At 36.9% G+C, this 26,460-nt stretch overlaps 1 protein-coding gene across 1 annotated transcript in view; it reads left to right on the top strand.

The window, feature by feature from the left end:
- LOC118888293 (oligophrenin-1-like) overlaps positions 1 to 19,186 on the top strand; it is a 182,211-nt gene extending 163,025 nt beyond the window's left edge. Inside the window, exons 3-4 of the mRNA XM_036839279.1 lie at positions 18,580 to 18,675; positions 19,086 to 19,186. Of these exons, the coding sequence (XP_036695174.1) occupies positions 18,580 to 18,675; positions 19,086 to 19,186 (197 nt within the window). The remainder of the gene's footprint in view (positions 1 to 18,579; positions 18,676 to 19,085) is intronic.
- The last annotated feature ends 7,274 nt before the right edge of the window (positions 19,187 to 26,460 follow it).

The following is a 26,460-nucleotide window of genomic DNA, read 5'->3' as shown; positions in this document are numbered from 1 at the left end:
TTGTGTTTTAGCACACCATCATGACACCACTCTTCTGGGTGACACACACTACCTCATTACTGCCAGATGGGGGCAGAAGTCCAGTTTTCCTACTCTTCATCTTTTGTGGCCCAGAGATACTATACTCCTTTCTGCTGGGGTGGGGGGATAGATATTCAGGTTCCCACTAGGCCTCCACTAGTACTGTCTTTTCTGGGATGGGCAGGAGTGGCTCAGTACTGCTTCCCATGGGCCTCCATTTACATTATGGGGACGGGATGGCCTTGTTATTACTGGGTGAGTGTGGAAGTCCAGTCTTGGCTCTCCATTAGGTCTCCTCTCACACTACCCTAATGGGGAGGGTGATAGGTACAGTACTGCTGGGTGAGAGTGGATGTCCGGGCACATCTTTAGTCTACAATGATACCATGTGGAGTAGGTGGCTTGTTACATCCCTGCAGGGATGAGAGTCCCACTTGGCCTTCTCTGACATTGCCATGATGATGTGATTGGGGTTGGGGTACTATGTTACAGGCTCTCAATTCAGCCTTTGGTGCTGTGGGGAGGGGGGCATGATTTTTTTCCTGTGGTGTTTCCTGGTATAGACTGGTTATTGTCTAAAGGTTTTCTGTCTTGCTAGGCTGCTTCTTTTCTGGTCCTTGGTCTAGAGAGAGCAGGTTTTTCATGGCCTGTATTTTGCTTGAATCCTTTGGCATTTCCAGATTGCTGGCTTCTTCAGCACCTAGGCTGGGATATATGAAGCCAAAATGTAACCCAGAGAACTCAACCCAGGGTCCTTTGTTGTAGTTGATAGAGTTTTTTTTTTTAATTTTATTTAATTAATTTTTTTATACAGCAGGTTCTTATTGGTTTTCCATTTTATACATATTAGTGTATATATGTCAATTCCAATCTCCCAATTTATCACACCACCCCCACCCCTCCTGCCACTTTCCCCCCTTGGTGTCCATACGTTTGTTCTCTACATCTGTGTCTCTATTTCTGCCCTGCAAACTGGTTCATCTGTACCATTTTTCTAGGTTCCACATATATGCGTTAATATACGATATTTGTTTTTCTCTTTCTGACTTTCTTCACTCTGTATAACAGTCTCAGTTTTCTAATAGAGTTTCTATCAGGGTTTCTTGTTCTATCTTTTTCTCTCTCTCTCTCTTTTAATATGTATTTTCCAGCTGTTTTTCTCTCTGTGTTGTACTCTGGGTAATTTCCTCAGATCTGTTTTCTAATTTACTACTAGTAGGTTGCTAGCTTTTCTCTTTCAGTACTTTAAACCTAGTACTATTACTTTTTTCTCTACTTTTCAGAGTCTTATGTTTTTTTCACATATAATATCCATGGTTTTTAACTTTACTTAGCAGGAGGAATAGGGAAAAGTATGTCTACTTTGTCATTCTAGAGACAGAAATCCTTTCCTCTTTTATTTTTTTAGTTCTCTGAAACAACTTGTAAAACATTTAGATTATTTGATTCTTGAAGTCTTGTTAACATTCACCTGTAAAACTGCCTGAATTTTCTGTCTTTGTTACAGGAAAATGGTAAAGGTGCCAGTGGGGTGACTGTAGTTTATACTGAATATTTAACTATTTTAGTGTTTATTTGTCCTATTCAGATTTCCTGGCTTTTGTTGTTTTTGTTGTTGTTGTTAGTTTACATAATGATGATGTTGAATTTTCCTGTCTGTGAAAATGATTTACCTCAATGTTTATTAAAGTGAAGCTTTTTTTGAAAATTATTTTAGAATTTGTAAATGTATTTACCCCACTTTTGTCTGACTTATTCCTAGTTACTTTACATTTTTACTGCGATTGTTTGTCCTGATGTAAATAATTCTGTAAACAATTTTTAAGTGATTGCCCATTTTACTATTTTTGAAAGTATTTGCATAACTTTTTATATAATTATCTTATGCTTTTAAAAGCTCGCCTACATCTGTAGTTATATCCCCCTTTCATTTCTAATCTTGCTTATTTGTATTTTCTTGATCATTCTTGCTAGATGTTTGTATTTTTAGTCTTTTCAAAAACTAGTTTGTAATTTTGTTGGTCCTTCATATCTCTTTTCTTTTTCATTATTTTCTGCTTCTATATGTATTATTCCATTTCTTTTGCATTCTTTTGAAGACTAGTTTCTTTTCCTAGTATTTAAAATGGGATGCCAGTCTTTTCACTTATTTCTAATACATCCATTTAAGGTATAAATCTCTCATAAAAATCAGTTCAGCTGCATACTGCAACTTTTGGTATGTAGTGTTTTTGTCATTCATTGTATTTTGCAATTTTCATTTTTTTATTTTATTTTTTAAAGATTTATTTATTATGTATTTATTTATTTTATTTATTTTTGGCTGCATCAGGTCTTAGTTGCAGCATGTGGGATCTTTGTTGAGGCATGTGGGATCTTTGGTTGCCGCATGTGGGCTCTTCGTTGCGGTGCATGGGCTTCTCTCCAGTTGTGGAGTGTGGGTTTTCTCTTCTCTAATTGTGGCATGAAGGCTCTAGGGCACGTGGGCTCTGTAGTTATGGTGCAGGTTCCAGAGTGCATGGGCTCTGTAGTGTGTGGCATGCAGGCTCTAGCTGAGGCACGTGAGCTCAGTTGTTGTGGTGTGTCGGCTTAGTTGCCCCATGGCATGTGGGATCTTAGTTCCCTGACCAGGGATTGAACCCATGTCCCCTGCATTGTAAGGTGGATTCTTTACCACTGGACCACCAGGGAAGTCCCTGTATTTTGCAGTTTTTAAAATGATTTCTTCTTTAATGTATAAATTATTTAGAAGTTTATCTTTCTTATATTGTATCTTTTTGCTATCTTTATTATTGCTTTCTGAATTTGTTACTTTGTGGTCCCAAATTTGCCTGGTAGTTTTGGGATCCTGTTGAGACTTTTCTGTGGTCTCTTATGTGGTCAGTTTTTGTTAATGTTACAAATACATTAAAAAAATAGAATGTTGGGCACAGATATGTATATATATCACACCAAAACAATATATGTATTTATTATTTAGATTTTGCTTGTCTTCGTGTTCAAATCTTTAAATATTCATACAAATAATTTTTCTTTTTGATCTATCAGCACAGTTAAATTCTCACATTATGATCATGAATTTGTCAATTCTTTTAATTCTGTCAAATATCTATATGTATATATATATACATGAGGACATTTTATTAGGTATATATAGATTTTAGACATATATTCTTGGTTCATTATTCCTTTTACTGAGTAAAATCTATTTTTAGCCTTTTTAATGTATTTACTTGCTTTATTTTTGTCTGATTCTATATTGCTATTTAAGCTTTCTTTTGGTTGGTATTTTCCTGGTATATTTATTTTCCATTATACTATTTTCAACCATTTTTAGTATTTATGTTTAGTTGTACTTCTAATAAACAGGATATAGCCAGACTGTAACAAAAAAATATTTCTATCTCTGTTTCATTACGTGAGTTTACATTTATTGCCCTTTTTATATAGTTAGATTTACTTTTACCATTTTATTTTATTTTTATCCTATTGACCATACTTTTTATTTCCTTTTCTCTGACTCCTGCCTTCAATCTTATTGTATCTTATTTTTTCCCACCAATTCCACTTGTTTCCTTTTAATGGATACACTTAAATATTTTATGACTAGACAAGGACCTTAGAACACCTTAAATTGAGCTACCGTTTCCCATCTTCTATTTCACTGATGACTGGTATTTTAGTTTCACTTTACCATTTACTCCCCCCATTAGATACTATTTATAATTATTAGAGTTAATTTTGTTTACAGTTAACATAACATCCTTGAATATTTTCTTGCCCTATTCTCTTTTTTATTGTGATAAAATATGTAAAATAAAATTTACCATTTTGATAATTTTTAGCGTACAAGTACATTCATAATGCGGTGCAATCTTTACCACTATTCATTTACAGAACGTTTTCATCATACCTGTTGAAACTCTTTACCCATTAAACAGTAACTCCTCATTGCCTTCTACCTTCAATGACTGGTAGCCTATATTCTATATTCTGTCTTTATGAATTTGCCTATTCTAGATACCTCATATAAGTAGAATCATACAATATTTGTCCTTTGGTTTATTTCACTTAACATTACATTTTCAAGGTTTATCTATTTTGTAGCATGTATCAGAAGTTCATTGTGTGTTGTCAGGAATAATTATGTTACTAAAAGTGTTTTTTTCCCTTACATCAGTCAGGTGCAAACGTGGAATAACACCAAGGAGAGTTGTATGAAAGTGAAAGAGATTTATTATCCTCACAGGACCTGGAATAGGGAGGCACTGCCCTCCATGAAGGGGCCATGTGAGAGTAGCTTCAAGTGAATGGGCTCAACCAAGCAGATGGGGAGCTGAGAGAGAGAAGGGAGGAGAGGAGAAGAGAAGAAAAACTAAGAGAAAAGTGGCAAATGACTTTATTAGGTTTAAGGTACAGTACACCAACAAAAGGCATGATGGGATTTCATTGATGTGACTGAACGTTGCTAAGTCACAATCAGGGGAGGGCAAAAAGGGAAACTTGTGGTGGGGACCAGCTTTATAACACTGCGCCACCTTGTTGCATGGTCAGGGGGCTCACGGTTTGTGGGGATGTTGAGGCAGCAGGAAAATATGAAGTTTTAAAAATTTATAATATGCATTCCTTTTTTCCCCAGTTTTATTGAGATACAAGTGAGATAACACATATAAATTTAAGATGTACATCATAATGATTTGGTATATGTATATATTACAAAGTGATTACCACAATAAGCTTTGTTAGCATCCATCACCTCACGTATTTAAAATTTTTTTTTCTTGTGATGAGAAATTTTAGCATCTACTCTCTTAGCAACTTTTGAATATACAGTATGGTATTGTTAACCATATTATGTTGTACATTGCATCTTCCGAACTTAATTATCTTGTAACTGAAAGTCTGTCCTTTTTGACCACCTTCACCCAAATGATAGTTTCTAAATAACTTTTCCAATTAAAAAAAAATGTTTAAGACCAATTTAAGCATTTTTCCATCTCAGAATTATTGGCCAATCCTGTATCTTTTTTTTTTAACATCTTTATTGGAGTATAATTGCTTTACAATGTTGTGTTAGTTTCTGCTGTATAACAAAGTGGATCAGCTATATGTATACATATATCCCCATATCCCCTCCCTCTTGCATCTCCCTCCCACCCTCCCTATCCTACCCCTCTAGGTGGTCACAAAGTAAATATTTTCTCCCATTCAGTAGGTTGTATTTTCGTTTTGCCAAAGGTTTCCTTTTCTGTGCAAAAGCTTTGAAGTTTAATTAGGTCCCATTTGTTTATTATTGCTTTTGTTTCTTTTGCCTTAGGAGACAGATCCAAGAAAATATTGTTGTGATTTATGTCAAAGAGTGTTCTGCCTATGTTCTCTTCTAGGAGTTTTATGGTTTCCATTATTACACTTCTCATTGTTTTACATGTGGCTGGCCAGTTTTCCCAGCACCACTTTTTGAAGAGACTGTCTTTTCTCCATTGTATATTCTTGCCTCCTTTGTTGTAGATTACTTGATCATACGTGTGTGGGTTTATTTCTGGGCTCTCTTTTCTGTTCCATTGATCTATGTGTTTGTGTTTGTGCTAGCAACATGCTGTTTTGATTACTATAGCTTTTCAATATAGTCTGAACTCTTGGAGGTTTATATATCCAGCTTTGTTTTTTTTTTTCTCAAGATTGCTGTGTCACTTGGGGTCTTTTATGGTTCCCTATGAATTTTAGGATTATTTGTTGTAGTTCTGTGAAAAATGTCATGAGTATTTTGATAAAGATTGCATTGAATCTGTAGATTGCTTTGGGTAATATGGCCATTTTAACAATATTCATCCAATCCAAAGGTACAGAATATCTTTCCATTTCTTTGTATCATCTTCAATTTCCTTCATCAATGTTTTATAGTTTTCAGAGAATTTGTCTTTCACCTCCTTGGTTAAGTTTATTCCTAGGTATTTTATTCTTTTTGATAAAATTTTAAGTGATATTTTCTTGACTCTCCCTTTCTGATACTGCATTATTAGTATATAGAAATAACAGTTTTCTGTATATTAATCTTGTATCCTGTAACCTTCCTGAATTTATTTATTAGTTCTAATTTTTTTGGAGTGGGCACTTTAGGGTTCTCTATATAAAGTATCATGTCCTCCTCAAATAGTGAGAATTGTAGCTCTTCCCTTCCAATTTGGATACCTTTTATTTTTTTTTCTTCTTTGATTGCAGTGGGTAGGACTTCCAGTTAAGATAATTTTTCTTGATTCGGCCTTTGCTTGGATGCAGTAAACCTTTGTTTTCCAGAGCTCCTTCAAAGTTGGTTTAGACAGATTCTGGTTATTTTTTTTTGTTTTTAATTTTTTTAATTTATTTATTTTTGGCTGCGTTGGGTCTTTGTTGCTGTGCACGGGCTTTCTCTAGTTGCGGCGAGCGGGGGCTACTCTTCGTTGTGGTGTGCAGGCTTCTCTGTCATTGCGGTGGCTTCACTTGTTACGAAGCATGGGCTCTAGGCAGGCGGGCTTCAGTAGTTGTGGTACACAGGCTCAGTAATTGTGGCTCACGGGCTCTAGAGCGCAGGCTCAGTAGTTGTGGTGCACGGACTTAGTTGCTCTGCGGCATGTGGGATCTTCCCGGACCAGGGCTCAAACCCGTGTCCCCTGCATTGGTAGGCGGATTCTTAACCACTGCGCCACCAGGGAAGCCTCTGGTTATTTTTTGTTTGTTTGTTTGTTTTGATGTTCCTGTGGGGAACTAAGAGCTTGGAGCTTCCTAGGTTGCCATTTTACTGACCTCTACCCCTATGTCTTTTACTCCCTTCTTTTGTTATTCCTATTAGGGCCTCTTGTCCTTCTGTCTCTTTTATTTTCTTTTATGTTTTCTCATTGCTTATTTCTCTGTGCTGTTCTGGGGGTGATATCCTCAGATCTGTTTTCCAATTCAGTACCAGTAGGTTGATTGTTATTTTATCTCAGCATGTTAAAATTAATACTTCATTTTATTAACATTGGTTATTGCTGATGAGAAAATGTATGTCTGTTTATTGTCCCTTCTTAGATGATTGGATTTTTTACTTCATCTCTGAATATTGTAAATATACCTATTAAAATACCTTTTGGATTGCACTGTAATTCTCATTCTCAAAGAAAGGAATCCACTCATTTATTTTGGCTCTCATGTTACTTTCCTAGTATTATTTGTAATTTCTGACTATTAAGTTCTCCTGGGTGGGAGTTGTTTCTTTGAGATTTCCTCATGTACCCTGGTTTGTGGAGGCATCCTTAGGGGGCAGTTTTTCTTTTACTTCCTCTTGAGCTTGCTGGTGCTGGTTCAGGATCAGTTTTGAAGTTAATTGCTTTTAACCTATGTGTGCAGTACAATTTTGAACTTTAATCAACAAAAGCTTGTGGTTCTGGGTCACTGTTGATTTTAGCTCAGTGTGAGACTGACTGTCTGCTATATTCCCTGCAGCATCCTATGTCAGTGGGTTTCATGCAGGAACCTCATTCTAGCTCCCAACTCCACCAGAATGTTCCCCCTGCTTGTTGATAAAATCCCTACTCCTACATGCAGTCACTTCATTTTATTCATGGTAATTATACTTTTAAAGTCATTAGAAACACTGAATTTGTGAATACTGAACCATTGCTCCTTGAGGGAATACAGAGGTTTCTTTAAGCTTCTTGTCACAACATATTCATCAACTGATCAATACATAACCTTGTTTTTTGTGTTCCTTTTAAAGACATTGAACTCATGACCAATAGTACTATAATGCATGCCTGATCTAAGCTTATCTAATGTATGAAATTCCTCTGTAAGGCACAACACAACCTTCTTATTTTTACAAACATGAGACAGCACTTAAGCAGTATGCTTAGGGGCAATATTAAACAGCTCAATCACCAACAAAAAGCACAAAAAATATGAAAATCATGACAATAAACAGACCACAAAAAGGACACTTGTTTAAAGTATGAGAGTTGAAACAAGAAAGCAATGTTGATTTTCATGACCTCTGCTGGGAAAATATATGTCAGTGAGTAGGCAAATTCACAGATACAGAATCTGCAAATGATGAGAATCAACTGTATCTAGTTCTCATACCCTTCCACTGGCTACTTGGTCTCAGCTACTGCTCTCTCCTCTGGTTTTGAATTTCCTCTTCTCCTCTTCATTTCTGGTAGTTGAGAGTCCCCCCCAAAAAATTTATTTATTTATTTATTTATTTTTGGCTGCGTTGGGTCTTAGTTGCAGCACATGGGATCTTTCATTGCTTTGTGTGGACTTCTCTCTAGTTGTGGTGCATGGGCTCCCTAGTTGTGGTGCGCAGGCTCTAGAGCACGTGGGCTCTGTAGTTGCGGCATGTGGGCTTAGTTGCCCCATGGCATGTGGGATCTTAGTTCCCTGACCAGGGATCGAATGCACGTCCTCTGCATTGGAAGGTGGATTCTTAACCACTGGACCACCAGGGAAGTCCCGAGAGTTTTGCTTGCTTTCTAGGTCTGTTGGATATTTTAAAAGGCACACGCACACACACACACACAACCACTCACTCACTTGTTGCATTTTACTTAACATTTCTATGTGTTTGGATTAGGAGGAGGGTTTATTGGTTGAATCAATCTGACTTATTGAGTGGGTACTTTAAAAGGGTCAAAGTCATACACTTAAGGCTGAGAGAGCTAGGAGAGACCTTAAAGATTTTCTTGTTGGAGAGTTCTTAAGTTGGACATCACGGCTTCTTGGAACTTGAGATTTTACAGATGTGTATATATATACATTTTTCTGGGAAGAAAATCTGTATATTTTATCATACTCTCAACAAGTCTTTAAAATGCAAGAGCCACTGTTTGTCTAATTCTATTTTAATTTTTATAGGACATTTTCATTAGATGTTTATAGCAGTCTTATTAATAGTAACAATAGCCCAATTTTAAAATAAAAATAGTTGGCATTTATAAGGTGATCTCTAGTTTTTAAAGTATGACATCTTAATCTCCCCAATAACCCTTTGAGGTAGATGATATTATAATTTTACATATAAACTGAAGGCAATCATAGTAGCTAGTAAGTAGTAAGGATTCTTTTAAATCAAGGCCCAGAGAGGCGAAGTAACTTGCCCATACCCACAAAGCTGATTAGTTCCAGAGCCAAGACTTAGAACTGCAGTCTTAGTGATCTTTCCACTACCTCATTCTGCCTTGGAAAAACACACAGCCCTACAGGTGTTAATATGAGGATTCATTTAAGCTAATAAATTGTTGAGTGTAAAGGGATGATTATGTTAAGGGAAGAACTTTTTTTTTTAACTGAAAGCAGCAAAAACCATCAAGCCTGGCAATCCCTTGGGCATTCCACTGTTTAATATGCTTAAGAAGTAGAATTGCATCCATCAGGTTTTGAGTCATAATGAAATTTGGCTACTTGAGTTTCATCCCAATTAAAATATGGGTGCAGTCTCTATTTCATTTATTTCTGCTCTGATTTTTTTTCCTTCTACTAACTTTGTGATTTGTTCTATTTTTCTGATTCCTTTAGGTGTAAGCTTAGGTTGTTTATTTGAGATTTTTCTTGTTTCCTGAGGTAAGCTGGTATTGCTATAAACTTCCCTCTTAGACCTGTTTTTTGCTACATCCCATAGATTTTGGATCATTGTATTTTTTGTTTTAATTTATACATCTATTTTACCACCCCCTGGCTTTGATTGGAATTTTTAGTACATTCATGTTTAATTTAATATTGACAAGGTGGGATTTACATCTACCATTTTGCTATTTATTTTTGGTGTGCCTTGTATCTCACTTATTCTTCTATTCTTCCACTATTGTCTTCTTTTGTGTAAAAAAATTTTTTCTAGTACACGATTTTAGTTAGTTTGTTGTTTATTTTACTATATATTTTCAGCTGTTTACTTATTGGTTGTCCTGGGAAATACAATTGATATCTAACCTTAATAATGTAGGACAGATTAGTACCAATTCTGTAATATATAAAAACTTTTCTCCAATATAGCTATGTTACCTCCCCTTTCTTTTGTGCTAGTATTTTCATACAAATTACACTTTATACATTATAATTTCATCAACATAGTTTTATAACTATTGCTATGCACAGTTTTCTCTTTACTCATACATAAAGAGAAAAGAGTAACAAACAAAATACATTTACTCTATCTTCTATATTTGCATATATTTCTTTTGCTGGTGCCATTCACTTCCTCATGTGCATCAAGTTACTGTTTAGTGTCCTTCGATTTTCACTTGGAAGACTCCCTTTAGTATTTATCATAATGCACTTTTGCTAACAACAGATTCTTTCAGTTTCTGTTTATATGGGAATACCTTAATTTTCTCTTCATTTTTGAAGGTTAATTTTGACAGATATAGAGTATTTTTGATACTTTTTATTCCCCCAGAACTTTGAGTATGTCACTTCACTGTTTTTGGGCCTTCGTGCTTTCTGATGAAAAGTCAGCTGTTAATCTTATTGAGGCTCTCTCTTGTACATACTGAGTCAATTTTTCTTGCTTTTTTTAAGCTTCTCTTTCTTTTTCTTTCAGTAGTTTGTGATGTTTCTAGGTGTGTGTGTTTTTCAGTTTGTCTTCCTTAAAGTGTGTTGAGCTTGTTGGGAGTGCAGATTAATGTTTTTCATCAAATGTGGCAAATGTTATTTCTTTCCCTTTCTTTCTCTCCTCTTCTGGGATTCCCACTATGTGTGTAGCATCACTCTTGTTGGTGTCCCACAGGTCTCTGAGGCTCTGTTGATGTTTCTTCATTCTCTTTTCTTTCTGTTTCGTAGACTGGATTATCTCAATTGACCTGTCTTCAAGTTCACTGACTCTTGTGCCTGCTCAAATTTAATCTTAAGCCATTGTAGTAAAATTTTTATTTCAGTTATTGTACTTTTTAAAAATATCTTTCTGGGAGTATAATTGCTTTACAAAAATGTTGTGTTAGCTTCTGCTGTACAACAAAGTGAATCAGCTATATGTATACATATATTCCCATATGCCCTCCCTCTTGCGTCTCCCTCCCACCCTCCCTATCCCACCACCGGAGGTTGTCAGAAAGCATCGAGCTGATCTCCCTGTGCTAAGCAGCAGCTTCCCACTAGCCATCCACTTTACGTTTGGTAGTGTATATATATCAGTGCTACTCTCTCACTTTGTCCCAGCTTCCCCTTCCCCTGCGTGTCCTGAACTCCGCTCTCTACATCTGCATCTTTATTCCTGCCCCACCACTAGGTTCATCAGTACCGTTTTTTTAGATTCCATATATGTGCGTTAGCATACGGTATTTGTTTTTTCTTTCTGACTTACTTCACTCTGTATGACAGAGTCTAGGTCCATCCACCTCATTACAAATAACTCAATTACTTTCCTTTCTATGGCTGAGTAATATTCCATTGTATATATGTACCACATCTTCTTTATCCATTCATCTGTCGATGGACATTTAGGTTGCTTCCATGTACTTGCTATTGTAAATAGTGCTGCAATGAACATTGTGGTACGTGACTCTTTTTTAATTATGGTATTCTCAGGATATATGCCCAGTAGTGGGATTGCTGGGTCGTATGGTAGTTCTATTTTTAGTTTTTTAAGGAACCTCCATACTGTTTTCCATAGTGGCTGTATCAATTTACATTCCCACCAACAGTGCAAGAGGGTTCCCTTTTCTGCATACCCTCTCCAGCATTTATTGTTTGTAGATTTTTTGATGATGGCCATTCTGACTGGTGTGAGGTGATACCTCATTGTGGTTTTGATTTGCATTTCTTTAATGATTAGTGATGTTGAGCATCTGTTCATGTGTTTGTTGGCAATCTGTATGTCTTCTTTGGAGAAATGTCTCTTTAGTTCTTCCACCCATTTCTGGATTGGGTTGTTTGCTTTTTGATACTGAGCTGCATGAGCTGCTTGTATATTTTGGAGATTAATCCTTTGTCAGTTGCTTCATTTTCAAATATTTTCTCCCATTCTGAGGGTTGTCTTTTCGTCTTGTTTATGGTTTTCTTTGCTGTGCAAAAATTTTAAGTTTCATTAGGCCCCATTTGTTTATTTTTGTTTTTACCTCCATTACTCTAGGAGGTGGATCAAAAAGGGTCTTGCTGTGATTTATGTCATAGAGTGTTCTGCCTATGTTTTCCTCTAAGAGTTTGATAGTGTCTGGCCTTACATTTAGGTCTTTAATCCATTTTGAGTTTATTTTTGTGTATGGTGTTAGCAAGTGTTCTAATTTCATTCTTTTACATGAAGATGTCCAGTTTTCCCAGCACCATTTATTGAAGAGACTGTTTTTTCTTCATTGTATATTCTTGCCTCCATTGTCAAAGATAAGGTGACCATATGTGTGTGGGTTTATCTCTGGCTTTCTCTCCTCTTCCGTTGACCTATATTTCTGTTTTTGTGGCAGTACCATACTATCTTGATTACTGTAGCTTTGTAGTATAGTCTGAAGACTGGGAGCCTAATTCCTCCAGCTCTGTTTTTCTTTTTCAAGATTGCTTTGGCTATTCAGGATCTTTTGTGTTTCCATATGAATTGTAAAATATTTTGTTCTAGTTCTGTGAAAAATGGCATTGGTAATTTGACAGAGATTGCATTGAATCTGTAGATTGCTTTGGGTAGTATAGTCATTTTCACAATATTGATTCTTCCAATCCAAGAACATGGTATATCTCTCCATTTGTTTGTATCGTGTTTTATTTCTTTCATCAGTGTCTTATAGTTTTCTGCATACATGTTTTTGCCTCCTTAGGTAGGTTTATTCCTAGGTAATTTATTCTTTTTTTTGCAGTGGTAAATGGGAGTGTTTCTTTAATTTATCTTTCTGATTTTTCTTTGTTAGTATATAGGAATGCATATATACTAACAATGTGCATTAATTTTGTATACTGCTACTTTTCCAAATTCATTGATTAGCTCTAGTAGTTTTCTGGTGGCACCTTTAGGATTTTCTATATATAGTATCATGTCATCTGCAAACAGTGACAGTTTTACTTCTTCTTTTCCAATTTTGATTCGTTTATTTCTTTTTCTTCTCTGATTGCTGTGGCTAAGACTTCCAAAACTATGTTGAATAATATTGGCGAGAGTGTGCACCCTTGTCTTGTTCCTGATCTTAGAGGAAATGGTTTCAGTTTTTCACCATTGAGAATGGCGTTGGCTGTGGGTTTGTCATATATGGCCTTTATTATGTTGAGTTTGGTTCCCTCTGTGCCCAGTTTCTGGAGAGTTTTTTTCACAAATGGGTATTGAATTTTGTTGAAAACTTTTTCTGCATCTATTGAGATTGTCATGTGGTTTTTATCCTTCAGTTTTGTTAATATGGTATTTCACATTGATTGATTTGCGTATATTGAAGAATCCTTGCATTCTTGGGGGAATCCCCTCTTGCTCATGGTATATGATCCTTTTAATGTGCTGTTTGATTCTGTTTGTCAGTATTTTGTTGAGGATTTTTGCATCTGTGTTTATCAGTGATATTGTTCTGTAATTTTCTTTTTTCATGACGTCTTTGTCTGGTTTTGGTATTGGGGTGATGGTGGCTTCATAGAATGAGTTTGGGAGTGGTCCTCCATCTCCTGTATTTTGGAAGAGTTTGAGAAGGATGGGTACTAAATCTTCTTTAAATATTTAATAGAATTTGTCTGTGAAGCCATCTGGTCCTGCGCTTTTGTTTCTTGGAAGATTTTTAATCACAGTTGCAATTTCAGTGCTTGTGATTGGTGTGTTTGTATTTTCTATTTCTTCCTGATTCAGTCGTGGAAAGTTTTGCTCTTCTAAGAATTTGTCCATTTCTTCCAGGTTGTCCATTTTATTGGCACATAGTTGCTTGTAGTAATCTCTCATGATCCTTTGTATTTCTGCAGTGTCAGTTGTTACTTCTCCTTTTTCATTTCTAATTCTGTTGATTTGAGTCTTCTCCCTTTTTTCCCTGATGAGTGCAGCTAATGGTTTATCAATTTTGTTTATCTTCTCAAAGAACCAGCTTTTAGTTTTATTGGTCTTTGCTATTGATTCCTTGTACTTTTTAACTACAGAACTTTGAATTTTTTCTTTTAAAAATATCTCCAACCCTCTATTGTTGTTGTTTATTTGGTGACACATCATTCTCATTCTCTCCTTTAGTTATTAGTCGTGGTTTACTTTAATTATTTGAACATATTTAAAATAGCTAATTCAAAATCTTTTTTTTTTGAAAGTCCTATGTCTGGGCTTCCTCCTGAATGGTTTCTATTGATAACCCTTTTTTTCTTGAGTATGTGGCAGTATTCTCTGTGTGTCTCATAATTTCTTGTTGGAAAGGGTACATTTAAAATAATATAATGTGACAACTCTGAAAATTAGATCCTGTCTCCCTCCCAGGGTTTGTTATAAGTGACTGTTACTGTTCTTTGCTTTTTGACCTCTTGGACTAAATCTGTATTAAAGTCTACTTTTTGTTGTGTGAAGCCACTGAAATCTTTGATAGGTTAGCTTAGTGTTCTGCTAATGATTGGGCAGTGATTTTATTAAATAATTTTAACCAGTAAGTCTCCCAGCTTTTGCTGAAAGGCTTTGTGTGTGTTTTAAGGCATGCCTTCAACATTTGGGCAGTAAATTTACAACGCTGCCTTACTGTTCTCTCCCTGCTTGGGCAGGGCCTCAAATTCAGGCAGAAGAGAAAGATTAAGGCCTTTTCAAGTCTTCTGTGGGCAAACACACAACCCAGAGTGTGCATACATTTCTTTGCATGTATGTGTCTTTCTAGATTTCTTGGAATAGTGTTCAGCTTTGCAAAGACCCCTATGGGTATGTCATTCTCTAATTTGTCATTCTTTTTTTTCTTAGCAGGTGTTTTGTTCAGCCACTCTATAAGTCCAATTTGTACATCACCTCAGGTCACCACAATCTTAAACAATTTCAGACGATTGTTTTTGTAAATGCTCCAAAGGCAGCATACTTTACACAGAATGAACTTTGCGTTAAGAGAAGCAAAGACAAACTCTAAGAACGGAGCTTTCTGTACCTGTCAGACTGGACAAATAGTAATCATTCTCTGAGAGTGGGGCCTTGTGAACCTCCAACCCGCTCTGCCCTCTCCAGTGGCTGCTAAACTGTTGGTTTTCATAGATACTGTAGTTGTGAGGCTGTTGGTTTTTAGCGTTATTGAAGAGATTGCAGAGCTGGTGAGAAGGTGATTTGATTAGGATAATGTAATATATCACAAAATTCACTGTTTTTATAGAGATTCACTCTTTTGTCTTGAATATACAGCCCTTAGATTGTTAAGCTTTAATTTAGATAGTACTTGATATATATATATATGAGAGAAAAAACTTGTATCCAGAATATATAAAGAAATTTTATAGCTCAATAATAAGAAAATAAACAACTCAACCATAGAACAAGCAAAAATTTGAACAGACCCTTTATAAGAAAAGTTATTACAAATGTCCAATAAGTACATGATAAGATACTCAGCACCATTAGTCATCAGGAAAATGCAAATTAAAACTATAGTGAAATACCACTACACACCCATTAGAATGGCTAAAATTAAAATTAAGAAGTAAATAACCAGATGCTGGAAAGTATGTGGATCAACTGAAATTCTCATACATTGTTGATAAGAATACAAAATGGTACAATGGCTTTGGAAGACAGTTTAACCTTTTCTTACATAGTTTAATATACATTTACCAACTAACCATAAAACGCATTCATTGAGCTCCTAGGGTGCACTCCTTGGGAGAAGTGAAAACATATGTCTCAGAAAGAATTTTACATGAGTGTTTATAGCAGTTTTTATTCATAATAGTGAAAAGCTAGGAACATCAGAAAAGTCCTTGAATAGGTGAATGAATGAATTATGGTATATTTACACAATAGGATACTACTTAGCAACAAAAAGAATGAATTACTGATTCATGAATTTCCAAGACATCCTGCAGACTTAAATAAGTTGGAAATAAAAGAGGATATTCCGTATGATTCTGTAGAAAACTATAGTGATAGAAACCAAATTGGGATCTATATAATATGAATTAGTTAACTAATCGATCCCGTTTATATTCTGCCTCATTCCCCGGAAGCTTCAATTGCCTAAAAGGCACTATCCAACTACATTCTAAAATAAGTTAGGAAAAGATGAGGGAAAAACATCATAGAAGACACACGAATAAATAAGAAAGGGATTGAGGGAGAACTGACAAAGATAGCTTGAAAAATTACGAGAGAGTGGCTTTGTGGGCGGGGGTGGGGCAGTATCAGGGAGGATATACGGATGAATTTACATGGTTTGGAGTGGTGCAGCGAATTTTAGGATGATAAGGAAATAAATGTCCCATCCATGATAAGCATTTCTAGGTTATCTGTTGATTCTTTGTAGTCAAGAAGTCACCCAACACATTTATCTAAAATATATGAGTCTTTCCTGGCATGTCCCTCAGTGCAGAGGCCAAATAAATGAGACCTTCTTTCCATGAAGAGCTGTTAATTTGTGTTTGTATTTTTGTGCATGTGATTTGCTTCATGGTCTCATTTTTTGGATTTGTTTATAAGGTGAGGATAGTAATACCTACCTTTAGATACTTGGGAAGAGTAAATGAAAAGTGTTTGTGCAAAGTCCTTCATAAACATTTTCAAGCTCTGTGCAGATGTAAGGTAGTGTTTTGAAGTCCAAGAAATCTGGAGAAGAGTGTTGGTGCAAATAATGAGAAAGGGAATGAATATAACTCCTTTCTCACTCCATGCCTTTACTTACAAAATACTACAAATGTTGAAAATCATAATATTTGTGGTTTCTAAAATGTTCATATAATTCTAAATGAGGAGTGATTTATAACTGTACCTTGCTCAGCTCAATTTACGAAATCCTGGTATTTGTGAAAGGACAGTACAATGAATATTATATTTAATTTCCCTGAGTAAAACAGTGCACATGGGAAACTCTGGCCTTGTTTTTTTTTTTTTTTTGCTGCTGGCCAAAGAGGCCAGAGAAAAGTTTTCCAGATATGGAGCCAGTTTTGTGTCCTCTTTGCTGATGAAATGTGGAAGGCAGGGTGTGCATGCTCCTCTCACATTTATGTGGCCTAATTTGAAGTGGAAAATGTGATTCTAAAATGTGGAAATTTGAAAAGGAATGGTAACCTGGTCTGCAGTCTCCAATGTCTGTAAAGTATTATTATTATTGTTATTGTTGTTATTATTGCCAATGATGTGTTCAGAGGGTCAAGGATCTACATACTAAAAATAAGTACTTCTGATAATGGGACATAGGCAAGAAGGTAATAAAATTCTTGGCATGTTTATGTGCTCCAGACAAATGCCTAAGCATGTTTTACTGTGTTTAACCATGATAGCCTAGCCATGATAACTTTTCATTGAAAGGACTGTTGTTTGCATTGTCTCCCTTTCTGTTAGGGTGAGAGCAAAAACTTTAAGTAGCTTGTATATCTGATAGATATGAAGGTGGAGGATGATGAAACTAAGGAGTGAAAGAAGAAATAGGAAAAGGGGACCAAAAATTACCAAGAAGCTTGATGTTTCCTAGAATATGGTCTTAATGTGTTACTTTAATTGGTGAGAGCAGTGCTCCTCAAACTCTAAAGAGCATGTGAATCCCCTAGGGATTATATAAAAATGCAGTTTCTGATTTTGTAGGTCTGGGGTGTGACCTGGGAATGTGTATTTCTATCAAGCTCCCAGGTGATGACGATACTGCTGGCCTGAGAACCACTCTTGGCATAGCAAGATTGGAGGTTTGGCTGGATATACTGGTGAAAGTCATATTTTAAAAATTTCAATAAGGATAATTTGTCAAAAGGGTAACTAATTGTGATTTAATTTTATATTATCATTAAACTTCTGTGTAATAAAATTCAAAATCATTGACCAAAAATAAAAACATCTGTCTGGCCATACCACCCTCAATTTTTCATCAATTATCTCCTTATTTTAGGTCCCTTAGTGAATACTCTGTGAGCAAGTTAAATTTGTCCCTCTGCCAGACAGTATCTTAACCCAGGCTGCCATCTGGTTAATGTGTAAAATGTCCAGCTGTTACCTATGTTGTCATGGGAAATGCCCTAGAGATGCAGACACACCACTGGACTTCTAGTTCCAGCTCTTCCAGATAGCTCTGGAACCTGGAGCTATTTTTTTCTTTGTACAATGATTGTGGATGTTTGTTTGGTAGAGGTAAGAAAGCATCTAGTCCATTGTCCATAATAGGCACTCAATAAAGCTTAAGGAGACTCTATTAGGAGTACAACTAAGTAGCTTTAGGTCTTACAGGCTTTGGGTAGAACAGGTCATATAGGACAGGGATTGAAGATAAAACATGTACCATGACTTAAACGAAGGACTTCACTAAGTTGCCCTACTTCATCTTTAATATGTGGTTTTAGTTGCTCAAATTTTCTACTGAAGGTCTGGTCTTTGGTTTAACGGTCTTGTAATGCAATTTGCTACCTGCTAGGAGCACTTCCCTTTGTTTTTCTCCTGTCTGCTCTAACAGAGATGAGGAAATCAGACAAAAGGCAGCAGTATTGACCATTTCTCCTGTTTCCCTTCCTTTACAGATTACTCCTCTGCTGTTCAGAAATTTTCCCAAACGTTGCAGTCCTTTCAGTTTGATTTCATTGGAGACACTCTGACTGATGACGAGATTAACATTGGTAAGTCTTCAGCTACATATGGCCATGTGCCTCTCATAGCAGGTCTGAAAAAAAGCAGCCTCCTTGGTCTGTGGGTATAGAAAACTTGGGCATCTTTATTCCCTGTTGTCCCCTGTTGTGCCAAGCTCCTGGGAGGCTGCTTAAGAAACATAAAGAAACATTCCCTCGTAGTCCCATTTCCTCCTCACACAAAAGCAATCAAAAGATATCCCTTAAACCTCCATTGAGGTCTTTGACTCAGTCTGCAGGGGAATTTTTCTTTAAAGAATCTAACACACGAAAATAGATGTTTTTGTGAAGGATAAAGAGTGATTTTGTTTTGTTGTTTTTTGCAAAATAATTCAGAGTAAGGTTCTTCTAAGGAACAAATTCCCCGAAAAAGTTTAAAATTAGCATTTATATATGTACAGCTTTTAAGGCAACAGGAGATTTGGCATCTCTCTTGGGAGCTGGATTTAATAACTCGCTTTGTGAGCTGCATGATGTTGGACAAGATATTTCCTCTCTCTGAGCCTTAGTCTTGTCCTCTGTAAAATGTGGTTAATATTTATCTCTCACAGATGTTACAATTAGGAGATTGAACAGTGGAAGTAAGAACTTTGTGTTTGTTATGAAGTTAATTATGGCCCTTGGGCCAATCTTCTCTGCCACATTTTTTTGTAAATAAAGTTTTGTTGGAACACAGACTTAACTGCAACACAGTTAAATATTGTCTGTGGGTGATTTTGTAGTACAACGGCAGCATTGAGTAGTAGTGGCAGAGACTGCATGACTTTCAAAGCCTCAAATATTTGCCCTCTGGCCACTGAAAAAAAAAGTTTGGTAACCACTGAGTTAATTGTCGTGGTCTGAACGCGGGTTGGAAAAGAATTTCCAGACACAAGGCAGAATGTAAAGAAGGTAGAATTTATTAGAGGGAAAGGTCGCTGCCAGAACGGCAGGCCGACTTCCTAGTAGTCTGGGAGAGTTGAGCCGGAACATGTGCTATTGATCAGTTTTTATAGCCAGAAAACAAAGGAATGGTCCGAGGTGAAAATTTCATTTACTTATTGGTCGAGGCACATATACCTTCCTTCTATAGGGTGGGAGTGGGGCAGGGCATATGCCTTTCCTTATTTGGGACAGGTCCCGTTGCCCAGGTGGGCGTCGCCCAGGTGGGCTCAGGAATTTTGTAACCATCGTGACATGGTGGGGAGGGAGATTAAGAGTCGGGTAGGGGGTGTAACGCTGAAACTTTTTCAGGCAGGGTTGTCCTTTGTCCTTGAAGCACCATTGTCCTTGGAGCACCACATTAAAGAGTTAGTGTAAAGCATTTGCTAGATGAGAGCACAGAAGTAGTGTGAACGATCTAATTAATGTCATCAAAGCAATTATATTTATGAGCCCAAGAACTAAAATATATTATTATTATATTAAATGCTCTTTGCAGTAAGAATGAATAATATATAAAAGTATAAAGATACCTGTAATAATAAGATATTTCAGCACAGAAGCAATGTATTGGATATATTAGCATATTGTCTTTTAACTCTCTTTTGTACATGTATCTGTTTTGTGTATGTGTAATTTAGTTCATACTAAATACATAATTTTATCTAATTTTAACCTAACATTTCATCAAGTATTTTTTCATGTCATTTAAAAATTTTCATAAGCTTCATTGGATGGGGAAAGGACATTGTTTTGTTCATTACTATTTCCCTAGCATGTAGAGGAGTACCTAGCATATAGTAGGTGCTCAATACATGTTTGTTGAATGAATGAGTAATGGATGCATTTGAGTTTCATTATTATAGGAGCTATGCTTTATATACTCTTCAACTGTTGTTAGAAACTTAGCTTATTTCCGATTTTTCATGATTATAAATAATACTGCAATGAGTATTTTTATGAGGTTGATGACTAATGTTTTAGATAAATGTGGCAGTGTAACTAGTGAGGCAGACATTTGCATTTGGATTATTTCTTTATTCACTCCACTTCATTCTACTTCTGCAAATCTATCTTGGTCTAAGGGCATGGCTTATTTAAAAGTTAATATTGTGAGAGTCAGATAGTCCAAGTTTGAACACTAGCTTTGCAACTTATTAGCTGTGTAACCTTGGCAAGTGACTTCACCTCTCTGAGTGTTACATTTCTCATCTGTAATATGGGGATGAGGTGATCAATGCCACGTGTGCACAGTGCCTAAATAAATGTTAGCTATTTAATCATTATTGTTAATATAAGGTTTGGTTACTTTGTACCTTGCAATGGACTGAATGTTTTTGTGTCTTCCACAAATTCATATGTTGAAATTCTAACCTCCAAAATGACGGTATTAGGAGGTGGGGCCTTTGGGAGGTAATTAGGTCATGAAAGTGGAGCCCTCATGGATGGGATTAGTACCCTTATAAAAGAGACTCCAGAAAGCTCTCTCACCCTCTTTCCATCATGTGAGGATACAATGAGAAGTTGGCAGTCTGAAACCTGGAAGAGAGCTCTCAGGAGAACCTGACCTTGATCTCAGACTTCTAGCCTCCAGAACTGTGCAAAATTAATTTCTGTTGTTTATAAGCCACACAGTCTATGGTATTTTGCTATAGCGTCCTGAACTCAGTTAAACACGAATTGGTACTGAGAAGTCCGGGGTGCTGCTATAACAAATACCTAAAAATGTGGAAGTGGCTTTGGAACTGGGTAATGGGCAGAGGCTGAAATAATTTTGAGGTGCATGACAGAGAAAGCCTAGATTGCTGTGAGTGGAATTTTAAAGGTGATTCTGGCGAGAGCTCTGAAAGAAGAAAGAGTGGTAGAGAAAGCTTCAGTCTTCTTGGAGAATACCTAAGTAATCATGGACAGAATATTGGTAGAAATGTAGATGGTAGAGCCCATTTTGAGGAGGTCTCAGACAGAGATGAGGAACATGTTATGGGACAATGGAGAAAGGTGATCCTTGTTATAGAGAGGCAAATAATTAGGCTGCATTGTTTGTGTTCTGGTGTTTTTTGGAAGGTGAAACTTGCAAGCAATGAAATTGGATATTTGGCTGACGCGGTTTCTAAGCAAGTGTTAAAGGAGTGACTTGGTTTACCCTGACTGCTTATACTAAAATGTCAGAGGAGAGAAATGAAGAGAAGGTGAAATTTTTAAGCAAAAAGGAACCAGAACTTAAAGATTCATCCATATTACAAAAAATGAGAAAGTGTATTTGGAAGAAAACGCTAAAGGTATGGTAGACGTACCATTTGATAAGGAGATTAATGCGGGTGTGAACCATGGATTTAATCAACCATCTCAACAAAAGCTAGGAATAGAGATGGGATTATACCAGCAGAAACACTGCCAGCTAGGACTAAAGGAAACAGAGAAAACAAGACAAAATGAAGGAAAACTTATTAGATCCTATAGGACCAGACCATAGAGCAATGTGAACCTGCACTATTCTTCTTCAAAACAAGGGAAGAAGGACCCTGAAGGTGATTCAGAGATCATCAGGGCTGCCACTCCCACCCCAGGCGTAGGGGTGGGGCCGCTCTGCAGAACCCTGAGGATACACACAAACCTCTCTCCCCATGCCTCCTCCAGACAGAGAACCAAAATGTGTGGGGCCACTGCAGAGAGCCACATTGTGGGCAGCCCTCCACCAAACTGTGGGGGTGATGTTGCTACTCCAGTGGGTCCAGAAGGCTAGACTGCTGCCCCAGTGGGTCTAGAAAGCAGAGCATCAAGCCAAAGAGCATTATTCTCAAGACTTAAGATCATATGGAACTTGCCTTGCTAGATTTTGGGCTTGCTTGGGACCTATCACTCCTTCCTTCTTTCTTTTTGGAGTGGGAATGTCTATCTTATGCATGTCCCATCATTGTATTTTGGAAGCACATAAGTTGTTTGTTTTCACAGGTTCACAGCTAGAGAGGAATTTTGCCTCAGTATAATTTGTACCTTGAGTCTCACCCATATTTGATTTAGATATTTAGGTGAAATTTTGGACTTTAGACCTAAGAGTTGATACTGGAATGAGTTAAGACTTGTAGGGCTGTTGGAATGGAATTAATATATTTTACATGTGAGAAGGACATGAATTTTATGGAGCAGGGGATGGACTGCAACAGACTGAATGTTTGTCTCTCCCCCAAATTCATGTTAAAAGCCTGTCTCCAAAGTGATGGTACCAGGATGTGGAGCCTTTGGGAAGCGATTAGATCATGAGAGTGGAACCCTCATGAATGGTTTTAGTGCCCTCGTGAAAGGGACCCCAGAGAGCTCTCTAGCCCTCTTTCCATCATGTTAGGATACAGCAAGAAATCAGCAGTCTATAAGCTGGAAGAGGGCACGCTCCAGAACCCAACCATGCTGGCACTCTGATATTGGACTTCCAGCCTCCAGAACTGTGAGAAATTTCTATTGTTTATACACCCCGCAATCTATGGTATTTTGTTATAGCATCCCAAACTAAGTACATTTCTTTCTTAAAAATAACTACTACTTGCCTATCAATTGGTAACCTTGAAGATTGCAGATGCATGGTATGTGGAATTTCGTAAATATGTCTTTTTTCTACTAAAAAAAGTCAGACTTTGAACAGATGCCCATTTTCCCTAAAGCCAACCAACAGATCTGAGATGTGTCCCATATCTTCTTTTATGTTGAACTTTGTGTTTCAACTCTCTCACCCCTCTGAAACCCACCATAATTGTCAACTAGTACCAGCAGCATAAAAGAGTGTGTGAGCTTGAGCATAATGGCTTATAAACAAAAATAAAAATGATGCCCTGGTGCTGCCAGGTTCTTGTGGATGTCTGCTGGCTGTGACACATTTGCTTCTTAATGTATGCTTTGCAGTAACCCTTTGACTCAGTTGTCATTTGCCTGCCAATTCCAGAAACTCCTAGTTATCATCTGACCATTGGCTCTTAGTGATGCTGACTCATGAACTGACCTTTATTGATGGGGACTGAAAAGAGATTTTGAGAATTTCAATGGCCTGTCATAGTCATTGGCTTTGTTGATTTTGTCATTTTGAAAGCTGGGACGTGTGGTGTTAGTGAGGCAAACAACCGATGCTCCACCGGCTGAGGCTGAAGCTCCTTAGAGGCTCTGAGAAGCAATCTTCGAGATCCTACTGGGAGGCTATTGTTGGGAAAGAACAGTTGCTTTGGAAGTGGAAAGAACAGAGTGTGCCATGCCCTCCAATTGCCAGCACTACTGGCCCTTCTGTTTCACTGGAAAAAGTGGTAAAGGTACAGTTAGGATGGAATTTTGGGCTGAGCTTTTAGATTTCACATTACATGTGAAGAGGGCCTTGCAGTTCTCCCCATAATAGATTTTTCATGGTTGCTGCAAGAGGTAATCAGTAGCATTAACCCCATTGTAGATTCCAGTTGTGTAACAGAGATGGTAGTGATTCCTAGAGGATGTAAGGGAAAGCCTGAAGCTTCTCTGAAGAATTCCTTCCCTTGATGGTCAGCTCTTGGACCTCACAGTCTGTGTACAACAGAGACAAGTGGGAGGAAGTATCTCACTGCCCTGACCATGACATTTGTCACTGCTTTAGAGTGCGATATCTATGCTTTCAATTGGCATTGCCTGGCCTTTTCTCTACCTCTATGGCCCAGTAAGAAAAGGAAATTCAAGTGTTTAGGTAGTGTTGTATCTCCTTCAGATTTGAGTTTTATTTATTGGCTATGAGATCTTGGCAAAATTACTTGAGCTTGTTGGGTCTCTGTTTTCCTCATTTGTAAAGTAGGCAGTATAACCTACTTCCCAGAATTGTGAGGAATAAATCAGATAAATACATGTATCAGAGGGTGTATATAAATCATTTGTCTCAGTGCCTGGTGATCCTACTAGGAAGGTGGTAGAACCTAATTTTTGGAGAAAGATGTTAGTTTGAAACTATATTTCCCGAGTTAACTACAAGAAGAAAATGTAAAATGAGATGTCGGTGTTTACAGGGATCTAGTTCAGTTATTCCTAATATAGCTTTGTATCAGAATTACCTGGAGAGCTTGTTGATCCAGAGTCTCAGGACCCGTGTTAGGTGAAATGAATCAGTTTGTTTGTTTATGCCTGGAGAAAGAAAATGCTGTGTTTTTAGATCTCAGACTGCAAATCAAATTTCTAGTCTAGTCATCATAACATATTTGAAGAAACTCCTTTGTGGACCAAGCAGATTGATTTAAGGTCAAACTTGCAGGTAGAAAGTTCCATCAGCCATCCATTACTGCTTTATAGGAGCAGAGGACTCAGGTAAAGTTCTTCATTATCTATTCCCCCCAGCCCCCACACTTGTATTTAACATGAATATTATTCATTGCTGATAGCTCACAGGCAATCATAAACCTGATTGGGATGCAGCAGGGCTTAAGAAATAGTCGCTTGAGGCCTTTTGTTGGTGTTTTTCTGACCACCTTTTGAGGTTGCAAAGGTCAGTTGTTTTAGGGTCCTGAAAATCAGACATCCTAAAAGAAGAGGTATACCCTAAATGAAAAAGAAAAATATTAATATAAAAGTTAAAAAATTTTAAAAAATTTTATTTATTTTTTATTGAAGCGTAGTTGATTTACAACGTTGTGTTATTTTCTGGTGTACAGCAAAGTGATTCAGTTTTATATATATATATATATATATATATATATATATATATATATATATTCTTTTTCATATTCTTTTCCATTATGGTTTATTACAAGAAATTGAATATGATTCCCTGTGCTATAGAGTAGGACCTTGTTGTTTAACACAAAAGTTTGTATTAAAGAAAAGAGCCAGGAGTTGAACCCTGAGGGTCCAGTGATTTCTAAGAGGTCAGTGGTGGAAATTTTTTTGATTATGTAGTGCCACTCATTGGAGTTTCTTGAAGCTCTCAAGGTGGGATGTCAGTCCTCTTTGTGACATTATCCACAGTCCTGGCAATCTTTCATATAAGGGCATATATGAATTGAGCATTTCACCCGACTTCCTTAGTCCAGACAGTGGTTTGTCCAGGGAAAATACTAGCCCAATGCATGGTCTGCTGTGGTGGTGAGCACTTAGAGGTTTATATCAAGTCATAAGGTTTCAGTTCACAGGTCTTCTTCATATCATGGGGAAAGAGTCAGTTACAAGGTGACCTGGAATCCTTATAGGGATCTGGATCATCAGGTCTTAGTTCTCCATGACTCCAGATCATATGGGAAGGGGAAAATTGGAATTGCTAGTTTGGAGGATTATAACTAGATATTGGAAAAAAATAGAAGGGATTGAAAATTTGCTAAATATTTACAAATTGGGAAAGGTGGCTGGATCCAGTTCAGTGTACAGATAGATACCAAAACTGTTTTTTTGACAGAAGGGGAGGAAGTCATTTAAATCTCAACCAGACAAGACAGGGTGTGCATGTTTATAAGTTACCCTCAATTAACAAGAGATGCAAAAGTTCAACTAGCTCAAAGACAAAGAACAGGGCAAAACTCTGATAATCCAAAAGGGTGTGCTATAGACAATGCATCATTTTCCATTGAAACACAAAAATTCTCCCTTTTGATGAAAGTTAATCTCAAAGAAAAGATATTCTTGATTAAAAAAATAAGGCTGGTCTCATGAGATTTGGCCTAATTATTTGTACTCACAACAAGGATAATTATTTGCCATATGGGTCTATTTAAGTTTGCTTTGCTGGAAGTTTTCAAAAAGATTCTGAGATTGGACTTTTAAAAGCCCTTTGAGGCTAAGAAGCCAAACCAAGAATTATCCACCAGATTTCACCTGCAGTACCTAAAAATTTGGGTGAATTCTTCTCTAGATGCCCAGCATATCCTAAAG

Source organism: Balaenoptera musculus, chromosome X, assembly GCF_009873245.2.
Source record: "Balaenoptera musculus isolate JJ_BM4_2016_0621 chromosome X, mBalMus1.pri.v3, whole genome shotgun sequence".
Taxonomy (NCBI): Eukaryota; Metazoa; Chordata; class Mammalia; order Artiodactyla; family Balaenopteridae; genus Balaenoptera; species Balaenoptera musculus.
Note: the sequence above shows the minus strand (reverse complement) of the source record. Positions and strands in the feature narration are given on the sequence as shown.